The sequence below is a fragment of the Corvus hawaiiensis genome, chromosome 2, assembly GCF_020740725.1.
Source record: "Corvus hawaiiensis isolate bCorHaw1 chromosome 2, bCorHaw1.pri.cur, whole genome shotgun sequence".
Taxonomy (NCBI): Eukaryota; Metazoa; Chordata; class Aves; order Passeriformes; family Corvidae; genus Corvus; species Corvus hawaiiensis.
The window spans coordinates 56,289,250-56,303,605 of record NC_063214.1 but is presented as its reverse complement, the minus strand read 5'-3'; the positions used below and the strand labels follow the sequence as shown (position 1 = coordinate 56,303,605).

The window sequence follows — 14,356 nt, the reverse complement described above, 5'->3', positions numbered from 1 at the left end:
GGGCTTGCTTTCCTTTTAAATGGCCCTCCTTTCTCTTCATATTGAGCTCATTTCTGTTCTCTTTAGTTATAATCGCAAAGTTTATTATGAGATAGCCATAATCCCCAAGCTACTCTTCATTTCTCTGTACTCCAGTTTTCTCCCCTGGCCACAAGGCAAACAACCTTGTTCCAGTACCATATTTCATGCTTTCAGATCCCAGGTCATGATTTGGTATGCAGCATGGCACTCACCTTACTCCCACTGTGAGAAATGGAGCAGGCAAGGGGCCAAGAGCTGGCAGAGGGCTGACTTGGCTCTCTTCCCCTCACCTACCCACCTAGTTTGCTGTTGCCCTAACTTGCTTACCATAAATACTACTACATGTGAGAAGATAAACAAAATTCCAAATTCACAAAAAAAGTTCACACCAGAGCAGTTTGATGACTCGTTGTACTTGGCCTCCAGGCAATTGCATGAAATAACAGCCTCAGGCCCCAGTCAGACTACTGTCATTTAAGAGGCCAACAAAAGAGCTTCTGCATTTATTCTCCTAAGACATGGTATAATGAGTATGGCAGATCAGCCACCAAAAAACAGACCTAGAGGAAGTCATGCTCTTCTCCTATTTGCAGTTCAGAGACTATGAACAAATATCACAGGACACGCAGAAAAGTATTTTACAGGTCTGGGGCAAAAATAACTTTCTAATTCACATCACATGAAAAGAGCAGGAACTGCTGTTGCATGTTCCCATTGCTGAGGCATGAAAGCCTAGAAGACATAAAATACTTGGGTTGCAAGATGTGACTTATTTTAGGGTTTTTAAGTTATTTGAAATAACATTAGCTGAATTATATGAACGCATATTCATTCATTGAATCATGTTTTGAAATGCTTCTTGATTTGAACCAGATCACTTATGGACTACCACACAATTCAGTTTAAGTGAAGTCCCACTTATTTAATTTATAGCATTGGGCACTGTAGGGTAGCACAAACCTGTTACTACTGCAAAAATCCTGATACAGAAGATGGAACTCTGAAGTGTGCCTTTCTACAAAGGATGTTGATCACCTGTGCTCCATCTTTCACTCAGCTCTTGCGTGGAGTCTCTTAATATGATTTGGCTTAAAATCAAAAAAACCTAAACAATAGCCTTGCCACCACTGAAAGTCTGCCAAAATACATCTGAGTTGCAAAACACTGGCTTTGAAGTCTTTCTGAGGAGGGTGTAAATAGAAGTAGGTTAAATTGCTGGATTTTTCATCCATTACAGATTCTAAAGACATTGCCAATAAATTTGAGATATTTGAGACAGACAACTACTAATTTTTTGATCACAACTTCATCAATTTTAAATGCATCTTTACCATCTTCAAAATCAGAAATACTCAGAAATGCAACACAGCTCATTTTTCTGTCAACAAATAGCCTCAGGAAAGCAAAGACCGTCTTACCATCTAGCTAAGTAATCTCTAAGACAATAATGCCACAACTTCCAAAGGCTCTAAAAATCAACAAGCACCTTGTTATCATCATGATTCTTTGTATTATGAAAATTGCGTGCTGTTACAATTGACAGGCTGTTACAACTCTGCCAAATAGAAGCAGATGTGGCAGTTAAGCTTTCCAATGAAAGAAAAATTCTTGGTATAGAGTTGGAATATATTAAGTGCAATTCGCTTTAACTACATATTTGCCACTATGAAGTGTTAAATAGCATGGGGACAAGTCCCACAAATGTTGGGCTCTCAAGGGGCAACTCAGTTTTAAGAACTGATGTTAAAACAGCTCACTGAGAGGAAACTTTCATCAGCTTTAATTACTCCCATCACACAAAACCTTGAAACTATCTCAAGACTCAATATTTGTTCACCTACTAAAAGAATAACTCAAAAATCATAACGATGTCACCTTATGGTGACACCTGTCATAAAAAAGTATTACTATGAAAAGACAGCATCCCATGTTCCATTCTAGATACCTTTAAGCATCTCTAACCTATAGCTCAGTGAAAAAACACATTTATGGAAAGTAAGTCAAGTGTTGCAAACTCTTATCTCACTACCTGGTTTCTAATGTCACAAAGATTCGCAAAGACATTTCCAAAAGTCTCAAAAGGTAGTGTTTCCTCTGTGCTTTTCCAGCGCAATAAACAGTACAACATGCTTTAGTATCCCACTCCAGCAATGGTAGATGATGACAAAACTGTCCAGTCTGTGACAGACAGGACAAATCCCTGTCCACTGATCTTAATACCCTTAATTGGCTATGCTTCTTGTAACACAAGCTGAGTACATGAGCTGACAATCAGCTAACTTGAAGCATTCTTTCTAAGAAGTATATTATTAAATCAACTAATAAAATTCATTGCCAATTACTCATGGAACTATGTATCACATATTTAAAAAGGCATTAAAGTAACATAATCTAGCCACCTGTTACCACACAGAGGAATATCCAGATTTAGGAATATCCATATCAAGTCAGACTTTGGATGGAAAAAAAAAGCCTGTTGATGCATTTTGTTTACCCTTTCAACTGTTCTTTCTTTGTGCTTTTAAAACAAACAGAAAACCCCTACATATTTTTTCCTCAAATGAGTACATGCCAGTATTCTCAATCTGTTTTTATAATTTTCTTCTGCGTCCACCACAATCCCAGAAAGTAATATTAGCCAGGAGAATTCACACCAGTCACCTGACAAAGATCTTTGACAAGACATTGAGGATTCTGTTAAGTAGGTAGAATCAAAACTTAAACTCTACATAACAGGTACATCAGAGATAATGTTTTGAAATGAACAGCCTTAGAACTGGAAGCTTTAAAAAGGTAGACAAGAATAACCATAAATGAAAATTTTCTCAAGAGAAAGACTTAAGAGAATTTATGTGTAAAGAGCCTGCACAGGGAATACAAAGGTAAAACTACAGAAAGTCCAGGTATCTGAGTAGGTTTACAGAATTTCACTTTCTTGCTAGATTAGGTTGAGGTTTTTTCATTAGATGCTATTACCATTTCATTGACACCTCTCTTTGTAATCATCAGAAATATCTCACAATATAGGAAAGCCATAAAAAAATCACATTCCAGGAGATCACACAGACTTCCTTCCCTCAATTAAATTCAATGTTCTTCAACTCCCAAAGCATACTTAAATTCTTTGTCTTTAAATAACAAGAAAAACTGAGATTTTAGGAGTACTCACCACCATCTTCAACCAAAAAATGAAAAATGTCACTGGTGGCATTGTCACCCCCTCGTAAAACATAGCATATCTTCATATCATCAATATCAGCTGGAAAGAGTTCAGGAAAAACAGATTTTATTTTAAATGATGAAGGTAGGAAACTATTTTTACAGAAAAACTTGGCATACATTAAATAGCTTAACTTCAACAAGAGAGAGGTCAAGGTTCTACAGCAGAACTGAGGAATTTCAGTATTAACAGTGTTGAAGTTTTACAGATATCATTCATTCTCCCTCCCTTTACTTCCCCCTCCCCAGAGCTCTTTTTCTTTTAAGCTGTATTTACAAAAAGAACTGAAATGAAATTTAAAAACATGGGCTTGACAGTCAGAACTATTTCATATTTTTAGTGGTCCATTTTCTTAAACAGAGGAGTAACTCCACAAGGATTGTGATATTGATTCTGTCATTCTTTAACCTGCAAAGTACTGTAGAGGACAGTTACAGTGATTGACTATTTTAAGAACCCAAATAGATGCAACCAAAGTAAACAGACAAGACTTCAGTAGAAAAAAAAAACCCTGATGTAAAATTTTGAACCATCAGATGCCATAAAGTATGTAAAAGATTAAAAAAAAATTTAGTATTTTTTTTCTGGTTTCCTTGAGTAGTGATGAGAAACATGTGATACATAAAAACTAATTTTTGTCACTTTCTTTGAAGGACCAGGTCTGATATCTTTTTCCAAAAAAGTGTTAGACATTAATAGCATTAAAGTGGGGCTCAAGTATCACTCAGGTTCTCCTCTGATGTTAGGGTGGATGCATGAGTAAAAAGAAGTCAAAAGCACTTCTGTTAGAGCTTCACAAAATCTTCAGTTCCAAAAGTAACCAGACATCTTTGAGCGCAAACAAGATAAGAGCATTATTAGCAAATAACTAGTGCAGAATCACTTCCATAAATGTTTGAAAGTTAAAGATCAAAAATTCATGGGGCTGTAAAGAGGATGCAGACAAATACTTTTTCATCCCAGTGCAGCAAATAAATCTTTCATCCTGCAAACACACAAGTACCCAGCTCTTCTCATGTGGGTAGCCTTATCAAAATCCATGGTTCCAGCATACACAGAGATAAGCACTTGAACCAGTATTTGCAGGACCAGGACCACCTTATAAGAAAAAAGGGCATTTGTCATCCAAAGACATTAATTTTGTAAAAATAACTGCAAAGAATGACCTCTTTTCTGCTCCTTAAGAACATGTTCAGAATCACTTGAGCAAGTTTATGCTTTCCTTACACAGCTGATTAGGTTGTGCTAGTTATATCAAAACTTGCCTAGTTGTAAGCACAATTCATAACCATGTAACTACAGTGCCTGCTAAAATTAATTTTATGTTGGAATTCTCCAACATAATTTTGAAATACATCCAATATAATTTTCTACTTAAAAAAATATAATTATCTCCACTAGCATAAGGCAGAAAGCTGTGTTCTAAACAATTGCTCCACCCTCTCTTTCAGTTACAGGCAATCGGAAAAACCAGACTGCTCACGCTGCTTGCACACAGTAAATCCTGTTACCCTACTCAAAGTGGTCCGGCTCCCTGTTCTACAACTACAGGCACAAATCCAAGAAATGGGAGTTTGAGGATGGACTTCACTAACTAGAAAGCAGCTTACAAAACATTTTTGCATGCCACCCTAAAGAGTCTCATTTGACTTCAAAGTTGTCCCAGTTTTGAGTAGGGATAGGACCAAATGACCTAAAGGGATCCTTTCCAACATAAACTGGAAGACTCTAACCAAGTTTTACAAGCCCTGTAAGAATCCATACATGTTGATGAAACTGGAACTATTCAGCATTTTGAAAGAGGTGGCACATGGCAGGATAAGAGACCTAAAAGGAGGGGAAGATCAAAACATAAAAAGAAAGTGTGTAACAGCAGGTCCCACAGTCAATACAGAGGCTTCCCAAAGCCCATTGCAAAATCTGCACTTACACTGGGGTCATAATGAGTATGACAAAAAAGGGCCTTGTTTATTACTGCCCTGAACATTAGAAAATTATTTGTCTCAGTATAGCATAAACATCACCTTCTCAAAGGCCAATACTATTGAAGAAATGTGTTTTTCTTAAAAACACTCTTCAATCCAACACAAATTAAGAGTGCTTGTGCTAGTACTGTCAGAGAACTTGTGAAGTTACACCACTTTCTGGGGATCCTCACTAGCTTTAAAACCAATCTTTCCTAAGCATTGCATGCTTCTTACCCAGATTGGGCAACCCCAGGATATTAAGATAGCCTTCATGCCACATGGTTGGACTGCCAATTCAAAGCTAAGCAACAACTTCATTTTGGTCATCAGACAAATGTATGCCTGGCCACACAGCACAAGAGAGAATGAAATACATTCCTCTCCCAAGGGCTCCCCATCCTCAGAACAAATGAGGTATCACTGTGCTATGCAGTGGTCGGCTTTCAAGGAACACCTGTTCAATAATTCTACATTCTTCAGTGTATGAGAAAACCCACTAAAATAAGTGATAATCTGTTTATTTGCTCACTCCCTTTCTCTTTTGTTTCTCACTTATTCTGACAACACTCTCCATATTACTCGCAGTTCACTACTGAAGCCTTACATTTAAGGAGCTGTGGTGGTTCCCAAAGCTTGGACACAGTTTGGTCTCTTCTCATCCTCTTTTTTGCACTAATGCTGCAAAACTTAAGACACTCCAACCATTGGAAAGTTCATCAGGCCTGTTTGGAAGATTTGGTATATCTGACAAGAACATTGCTACAGCCAAGATATTGTAACATAGGTATGTACCAGTGTGGGCTTTGTGAAATAAACACAGCCGACTGCAAGTGTTCACCTCAAGCCTTTCCACCTACACAGCCCAGCCTGGCTGGTCCCCTTTAACTTTGAGTCTCCATACTGTTGGTGATGTCTGCTCATTCCACAGCTGCAGAAGGCTGCAAAAAAACCCCCTGATTTCATTGTTAATTAACTAGCCATTAAGTAATTGCAAAGTAACATGGAAAATTCTCCAGATAGCTAATGCTCCCATTTCGATTGAAGTTACTTCACAGCCTTGGGTTGAGGCTTTCTTTCAGAATATATGACCCATGTGGTTTTTGCCCTATTTATACTACCAAATATTTTAGTTCCACGTAAAAAGTAAGTACCACTGACATAATTTTAAAATGTTTACATTACCTTTTAATTTACCACAAACGCTTTGTGGTAAAGATTTGTGTAATTAAGGCAACAAATGCACTCATAATATATTATTTCCCACTGGTGGGGAAATGATTTTGCTTTTACAGTTAGGTGTGCTCAGACTGTACAGCAACTGATACCCTAGCCATGGTATGACCAGTAGCTAATAATAGCTTGGCCACTCCCATACCATTTTCTAAATAAAACTGGTTAAAGAAAGCACTGTCTCTTAAGATGTACAGCCCAATTCTGTTATCCAAACTTTTATCACTATGACTGATAGAAAGTGCAAATCACATCACTTATTTGGACTAAGCTCTCCAAAGAAAAAAAGCTCCTTTATTCGCTGTTTATCCAGCAGACCACATTTCCTGTTTAAAGTGGTCATGGATGCAATAAAAAATAAACAGATGTAAAAAATTATGAAGCCATTATAAATAAGCTCATAGTTGGAAAGTTTCTCCCATCAATTATTATAGAGTTTAGCATGAAAAATAATGTCTCCAGTGATCTAAAGAAAGCATATGAAGTATTGTAGTACCTTGGGTGAACTGGCTGATGCTATGGTTGCCTTTCCCCAGGTGAATCAGGAAGCCATGGCGTGGACCCTCTGTGATTCTGATCTTAAGAGTAACATGTAAACTGTCCCTGTCTTCCACTTTGAGGACTTTGTTGGTAATCAGGAACCCGATGTGACCTGTGGCCAGAACACGGAGAGTCTGAGCACCCTTATTTATTACCACTTGAGGTACACTGTTGTCCACAGCCATTATTCGAATCTTCATAGTCTGAGGTTTCCTTGTTTCAAACACAGTGTTGGGGAAGACATAGAAATCAGTATGAGTGCCATCTGTAACAGTGAAAGAGAAGCTATCCTCAACTGATTCTGTGCCATCATGTTTGTAGCTGATTAGATTTTCATTCAGATCTTGTTTAGTGAAGGTAGTGACTGGTTTGGAGTTATTGAACATGATCTGGCCATGAACTGGTATTTGAGTGATGATAAATTTTAGCAGTGCATCAGGTGTATCTCTGTCTTCTGCAGTCAGTTCAAATGGGGTTATCAGTTTGTATTCATTTTCACTCACCACGAGGTTATGGATTGTGACAACAGGTTTCTTATTGTCCACATCACTGATGGAAATTCTGAAAGTACGAAACACAGGGTTATAGCCATCAGTCACCTCAAACTCAAAGCTGTCCATTTTCACCTCGTCTTCTGAAGTATGAATATAATAGACTTTATTGCCTGCTAACAGGAGTTGAGTGAAAGTGGAGATGGGTACCCCAGGCTGATCTGTGCATTCAAGATGACCACGAACGGGTGGTCTGGTAATAGTGAAAACTAAGTTCTCATCTGGACTATTCAGGTCACTGGTACTAAGCAAATCAGTAGTAAGGGTTACCTTCCCTCCTTCCTTCAGAGAAACTCCTTTGCTGATGACATCTGGGAAGACAATATCAATGCTGCCTATTGTCACATAAAAGTAGCGGTCAATTAAAGGATTTATTCCATCTGTCACATCAAACTTGATAAGATCACGAACTCCTTGTTGGCCAAAATGCACATATCGAATCAAATTTCTATCCACTTCATCTTGGGTAAAGTTCATTCCCAGGGTGATATTTTCAACTCCACCTGAAGCCTTTATTCTCTGCAAGAGGCCTTGTCCTGGCCCGTAATTTATAATGTATGTCAAGGTTTTGTCTTCAGAGTCGAGATCAGTAGCCTTCAATATCCTGTTATTAATAGTTCTAGTTTCCCCTATTTCAATCTCCAAACCATCATTGATGGCCATTCTGGGTGTCTCATCATCTACAGGAATAACCATGATGGGTACCATTTTCTTAATGGTGTGTTTACCATCTGTGAGTTGCACCTCAAAACTGTCTGCCCTTGTCTCAGAGTCATCATGTTCATAGAGAATGTTGGAGCTCTCTGTTATCTGATCCAAGGTGAAGCTCTCCACTAGGACAGTTCCATTGACCAGCTGGTTTACAATGTGGCCGTGCCTGGGAAGCCTGGTGATTGTGAACACTAAGTCATCAGCAGGGACATCCGCATCAACTGCATTGAGGATAGGGGTATCAATAACCAGGCTCATGCCTTCCATCACAACAAACTCTCGCATGAAGATTTCAGGCTCTTCGTCATTGATTGGCACAATAACAATGGGGAAGAAGTGCCTCTGGGAAAAGTTAATGCCATCAGAACAGCGCAAAGCAAACCTGTCTTCAACAGGCTCTACACCCTTATGTATACTTTGGACATAAAAAATATGCCCTTGACGGAGGTCCTTCAAGGTAAAAGCACTTATAGCTACACCTGCCCTGGATTTTTCAGATCCTGGGGCAGGAGAGATGTTCTCTACATACCCAGATGTGGGCTGAGCAACAATTGTACATAGTATATCATCACTAGGAGTATCCACATCTTCAGCCCTGAGGTGAGCAAGAGTAATGACTCGTTTGTCACCTTCTGTCACCACGAACTGCTCCCCCACAAAAATCTCTGGAGCTTGACTGTCAACAGGAAGAATGGTCACCAAAACTGAAACTCCTTGGATAACACTGCCCCTGACACGCCACTTCTCAGAGAGGTCAGACAAGGTAAGGTTGAAGGCATCCTCCTTGGGCAGAAGGCCTATTTCACCACCAGTGTGAGCATATACCACAGCACCATCAAGCAGATCTCTCTGGGAAAATCTCTCTGCAGGCACCCCTTGAACCAGGATGCTCCCATGCTGAGGAGGATCCTCTACAATGAAGGTCAACATTAAGTCATCTGTATCCTCATCTGTGCCCTGAATGACATTAGCAGTGATTTCAGCAGCACCATTCTCCAGCACATCTAGGTAGGAACCAAGAGTGCCTGGGGGCAATCGTAGTGTAGGAACCTCATCATCAACTGGGTGCACATTCATTTTCAGTGTGATGGGCACAAAATGAACCCCATCACTTACATCAAGCCTGCAGGTATCACTGCTGCTCTCAGCTCCACTGTGCACATACACCACCCTCCCTTGCCGGATATCCTCTAGGCCAAAGATACCTCCTGGAACCAGACTGTACCCAGAAAGCTGCAACTGGCCATACCGAGGAGCCTGGGTCAGGATAAATCTGAGATGGGCAAGTTCAGTGTCTGTGTCACTGGCATCCAGCTCAGTTGGACTAAGGACATGGCTGCCTCCCTCAGGCAAAGTGAAGCCAGTATTAGTGATTTCGGGAGGCTGGTTATCCACAGGCTGCAGGTAGATGGTGAAAGTCCCTTTGGCTGCATTGCCAGCCGCATCTTGCACTTGATACTGAAACTGAATCAAATGAGGAGCCACCCCCAGCTCTTCCTGTGGGGGGCGGTACGAGATCTTGTGATGATTGATCTGGGCTTGGGTGAAATGCGTAACTTCCACAGAGTGATCCTCAGTCAGCACAAGGGATCCAAGGCGCGCTCCATATGCCTCGGGAGGGTGGTTGGAGTCGGTGTCAATGGGGGGCTGAATTACCGTGTAGCGAAGTTCACGGTCTCCTGAGTCCTGATCTGTGTAACACAAGTGCTTCCTCCGCAGGGGGGTCACCTGCTGCTCTGCAACTATTAAGTGCAGGCTGCTGCTACTATGGAGCTCTGGGGCTAATTTGTCTACAGGATGTACCCTGATCACAAAAGTCTGTGGTCCAGAGCGGTTGGGTGGGTCATTGTCATCCTGGACTCTAAAGATGAACTGGTCCAACACAACCCCAGGGCCAGGGCTATGAGCCCCAAAGTGGTGGTAAAAGAGACGCCCTTCCACAATGTCCTGTTGCAGCCACTCTCTCACTGGCTTTTCATAGATGATGGAGCTCCCTGCTACACCTGGCACCCTCCTCCAAGAAAAGCCCTCCTCTTCTTCCTCCTCTTCCCAGCCAGGAGGTGGTTGTGCTTGACGGAGCAGGAGCTGCCCAGCTGTGGGGCCAGACTCCACTGTGAAGAGTAGGATGGCATCCTGCGAGTCAATGTCAGTGGCACTAAGAGCACGGGTGGTGATGGGCACTGTTTCACCCTCAGCCATGGCAAGCCCTGTGTTAGCATTAAGTAGGGGTGGCTGGTCATCAGTGGGCACCAGGGTAATGGGGAAAAGGAACTCAACGCGGTGGCGAGAGCCACCATCTTCCAGCCGCAGCACCAGGTTGTCACTGAGTGGAGACTCGCTGCCATCGTGCTGGTAAATGACCCGGCCGGCTGCCAGCTCAGCCACTGTGAAGTGTTTACGAGGGGCACCAGATCCTGGGGTGTCCTCCAGGAGAGTGAGGTGGCCATGCTTCAGCCCTGCCACCACACTCACCCGCACCTGCTCAAGGTCATCCTCATCACTGACCACCAGGTTGGGGCTGGGACCCGGGCCCGAGAGAGGCCTTGACTGCCCCTCATAGAGCACGAGACCAGTGTTGCGGGTCACCACAGGTGCAAGGGTGTTCATGGGCTTCACCACAATCACGAAGGCAAAGGGCTCTGAGGCAGCACCTTCTGGGTCCAACACCTCCAGTTCAAGCTCAAAGAGCCGCTCCCGATCAGAGTCCTCCATGGGTGGCTGATAGGCAATGCGCAGCTCCCGCACATCCCGCTGGCTGAAAGAGGTGACAGGCAAGCTCCGGTCGTCTGTGCTGACCATGTGGCCTTGGCCAGGGCCAAAGGGAGAGGTGATGTTGAAGAGCAGCAGATCGGGCGGTGACTCTGCATCCTCAGCTGACAGCATGTCAGGCGTGAGAGCGGTGAGCACAAACTGGTCCACCTCCATCATCAGCATGGCCAAGAAGCTGGGTTTGGGGGCCACGTTCTCAGTCCCGGCGCGGATCCGCACCAGCACCTGGAAGTACTCGCGCTTCAGCAGTGCCCCGCCGCCCGCCGCCTCCCGCAGCTCGGCCACCAGCGGCACCAGGTCGCGGTTCGGGGAGCCGCCGGCGGCCGTGTGCCGGTAGCGCAGCCCCAGGCGCAGGAACTCCTCGCAGTCCCACATCGAGGAAGGCATGGGGCTGCCCCCCGCCGCTTCCCCGCCCCCGCCCGCCGCCGCCGGCGGGTAGTTGAGGATCTCTCCGTAGCGGGGCAGCCCGGCCAGCAGCGGCAGCAGCCCCACCCGGCAGCGCTGCCGGCCCGGCTCGAAGGCGAACTCCAGGCTGCGAGCGTCCAGCGGGTTGCTGGTGCCCCGCAGGCGCTCCACGGTGAGGGGCAGGTTGCGGGTGACGATCTCCAGCTGGGTGAAGAGCACCTCCACCTCCAGCACCAGGGGCAGCACCAGGGCACGGCTCGGCGAGTCGTAGCGCAGCTGCAGACGGACGCGGTCCCGGGCGGGGCTGCGGCCGCCCAGGTGCGAGTACTGCACTTCGCGGGCTCCAAAGTCACAGGGGAAGCGCCGGGGGCTCAGGCGGCCCGGGCGCTGCCACAGCGGGTCCTCGTCCAGCACGGTGAGGTGGCATCGGTCACCCGGCTGCACCTGCAGCACCAGGTCCCGCGCGGGGTCCAGCCAGGCGGAGCGGCCCAGGGGCACCCGCAGCCCGCGGTTGGCCACCACCACGGGGGCCGCCTCCGGCGACCACGGCGAGGAGACCGCGGCGCTGCTGCCTGGCGGCGGCTCTGCCGCCCCAACCCAGGCGCAGCCGACCAGCAGCAGCAGCAAGCCGACCAGCAGCCGTCGCGGTCTGGCGTGGAGAGGCTGCATCGTCCTTGCTGGCGGAGCAAAGCGTTGAGAGCCCCCGGCAGCGGCCGAATCGCGGCCCCAGTTGTGCCGCCGGTGCGGCGCCGCTCACCCCGCGCACACGCTGCGCTCTGAGCGCGCCGCGCTCCGCTCCGGAGGGGAGCCCCGCACCCGGCAAGCCCCGCCCCGCGCCTCCGAGCGGCCAATGGGCACCCGCGGGGGGAGAAGCCGCCACACGCGATTGGGCAGAACTGCATGCCAATCCTGCAAGCGACGGGGAGGGGCGGAGCTCCCCCTCTCTCCCTCCGTCCGTGCCTCCTTCCCGCGGCTGCCCAACAGGTTGCGATGGAGAAGGTGTTGGGAGAGCGGTGGGATGAGCCTTAGCGGTGCGGGAGCGGGGGGCTGGTGGGCACGGATCGCTCTGCTGGCGACAGCCGCCGCGGGAAGGGAGCCCTTGTATCGGGGGGAGGGCGGCGCTGCTTTCCCGCAGCGCAAGAGCGCACCTCTGCCAGCTGCGGGAGCAACGGGAGCGCACCTCCGCCCCTGCACTGAGCTTCCCCGCTCCCGCCTGGCTCCCGGGAGCAGAACTAAAGCTGGGCTGTTCCCGGCTCGCCGCCGGGCAGTGCTCGGGGTTTCCGCCCCCCTCGGGGTGCGGGGCGCCAGGTGAGCGCGGGGCGGCGGCAGGAGCGGAGCTGCCCGAGAGCCGAGTCTGGGAAGGGGGCGGCGACAAAAGTGCCCAAGGAGGAACGGGATGGGTCACACGATGGGAAGCGGCCCGGGGCTGCGGCGGAGCGGTCTGCCGGCACCGCGGTTTTGTGCGCCACAAAGAATATTGTATAAATATCTCTGGCGCAAAACACATCGGTTAGTACCAGTTAGTGTCCCGTGTCGCTCCTCGGAGGCGGCGAGTCACAGCAGCGGGTGGATGAAAGCCTCACGGTGTTTCTGCCACCTTGTGCCTGCAGTTAAAAGCACATCAATGAGAGCCCGAACTTGGGGTTCCTTGCCTTTTCAAGCTCCTGATAGCAGGCTCTTGAGTTTTGAGTCAGCGTGTCTCACCGTTGCTAACATTCTTTGTTGTTTATGAAATGTGACCCACACTCTGGTTTAAGAAAGCTTTCTTAGCGAAAGCGAAAAATGCGACAAAGCGACAGATTCAAAGACAGCGGGAGGCTGTTTTGACATGTGTGTAATTTTTTTATTCCTTTTTTTTTTAAATGATCTTTTACCCTATCCTTCCGTGGTGGAGCAGCATTATGGCACGTGATCTTGTTTCTGTATGGCAAAACTCGAGTTTGGAATTTGAATTTTGCAAGTGTGGGCACAGTCAGCTACACTCACATTTAAGTATTTCTAACGAATAATTCAGCTTGGTTTGGGGTGGGGGGGACGTCAGTAGACATCTACATCCAGTTCTACGACACTGGATTATTGTAATTTGTGAGATATTTTTATATTCTGTTACTGACATACCTGTGGAATACTGCTGAAAGCTATTTAATTAAATAAGCCTATACAATAGACTTATGGACTTGGATGCTGCTGCAGGGGGTAGTAATTCTAGTAGTTAGATATCTAGCAAGTTAAGCAACACTGTTACCATTTGTCTAGCCTTATGAGACATTCACCTGGGATTTCAGCAGTGAATGTCTTACTTGTAAGATTCAAAGGAAGATGCTTCTGTTGAGTCCCAGGCATCAATGACCAAGGCATTCAAACTATTAAATTTTTTGAGATATTACACTGCTTTGGAGAAAAAAGAAATAAAAAATTAGTAAAGGGATAGAGTTGCCCTATGTCTCATATGGAAATTTCTTATTTTCAGTGGATACAGGGTCTGGTTCTTTGACCTCTGTTATCTCCCTCACCAAGTAGTAAATCTCAATGTACAAACAGCAGAAGTCCTCTTTATTTTTAAGAGTTGCTGTCTTGTCAAACAAGTCAGTCAGCTCTTGTGCCACAGTCCAAGTACAAAGTGCATGACTTGCTTTATTTCTTCTTCTTTTCACAGGACAACATAAACAAAAATGCTCCAGATTATAGAATTGATGAGGATTTTGAAAGTACTTTCCTTGGCTTGTGCCAACACTTGTGTTCAAATTGCACTTGAAGAAAATTCATCTTGGCTAAGTTCTGATCTAATGACATAGATGTAAATTGAAACTGTTTTTCTACCAATTGTCCTTGGAGTTATTGTGACAGATCAGAACTAGGCCCAGTAACAAGTCCATTGATCTTTTAAAATAAGTTTTTTAGTGAATAAAGGAACTAATATTTGACGAGGGAAAAAAACATAC

General features: G+C 45.4%; 1 protein-coding gene across 1 annotated transcript in view; it reads right to left on the bottom strand.

The window, feature by feature from the left end:
* The window catches only part of FREM2 (FRAS1 related extracellular matrix 2), a 120,009-nt gene extending 107,847 nt beyond the window's left edge, over positions 1 to 12,162 (bottom strand). Inside the window, exons 1-2 of the mRNA XM_048295469.1 lie at positions 6,935 to 12,162; positions 3,191 to 3,280 (exon numbers count right to left, since the gene is read on the bottom strand). Of these exons, the coding sequence (XP_048151426.1) occupies positions 3,191 to 3,280; positions 6,935 to 12,083 (5,239 nt within the window). The 5' untranslated portion in view covers positions 12,084 to 12,162. The remainder of the gene's footprint in view (positions 1 to 3,190; positions 3,281 to 6,934) is intronic.
* Positions 12,163 to 14,356: the final 2,194 nt, after the last annotated feature.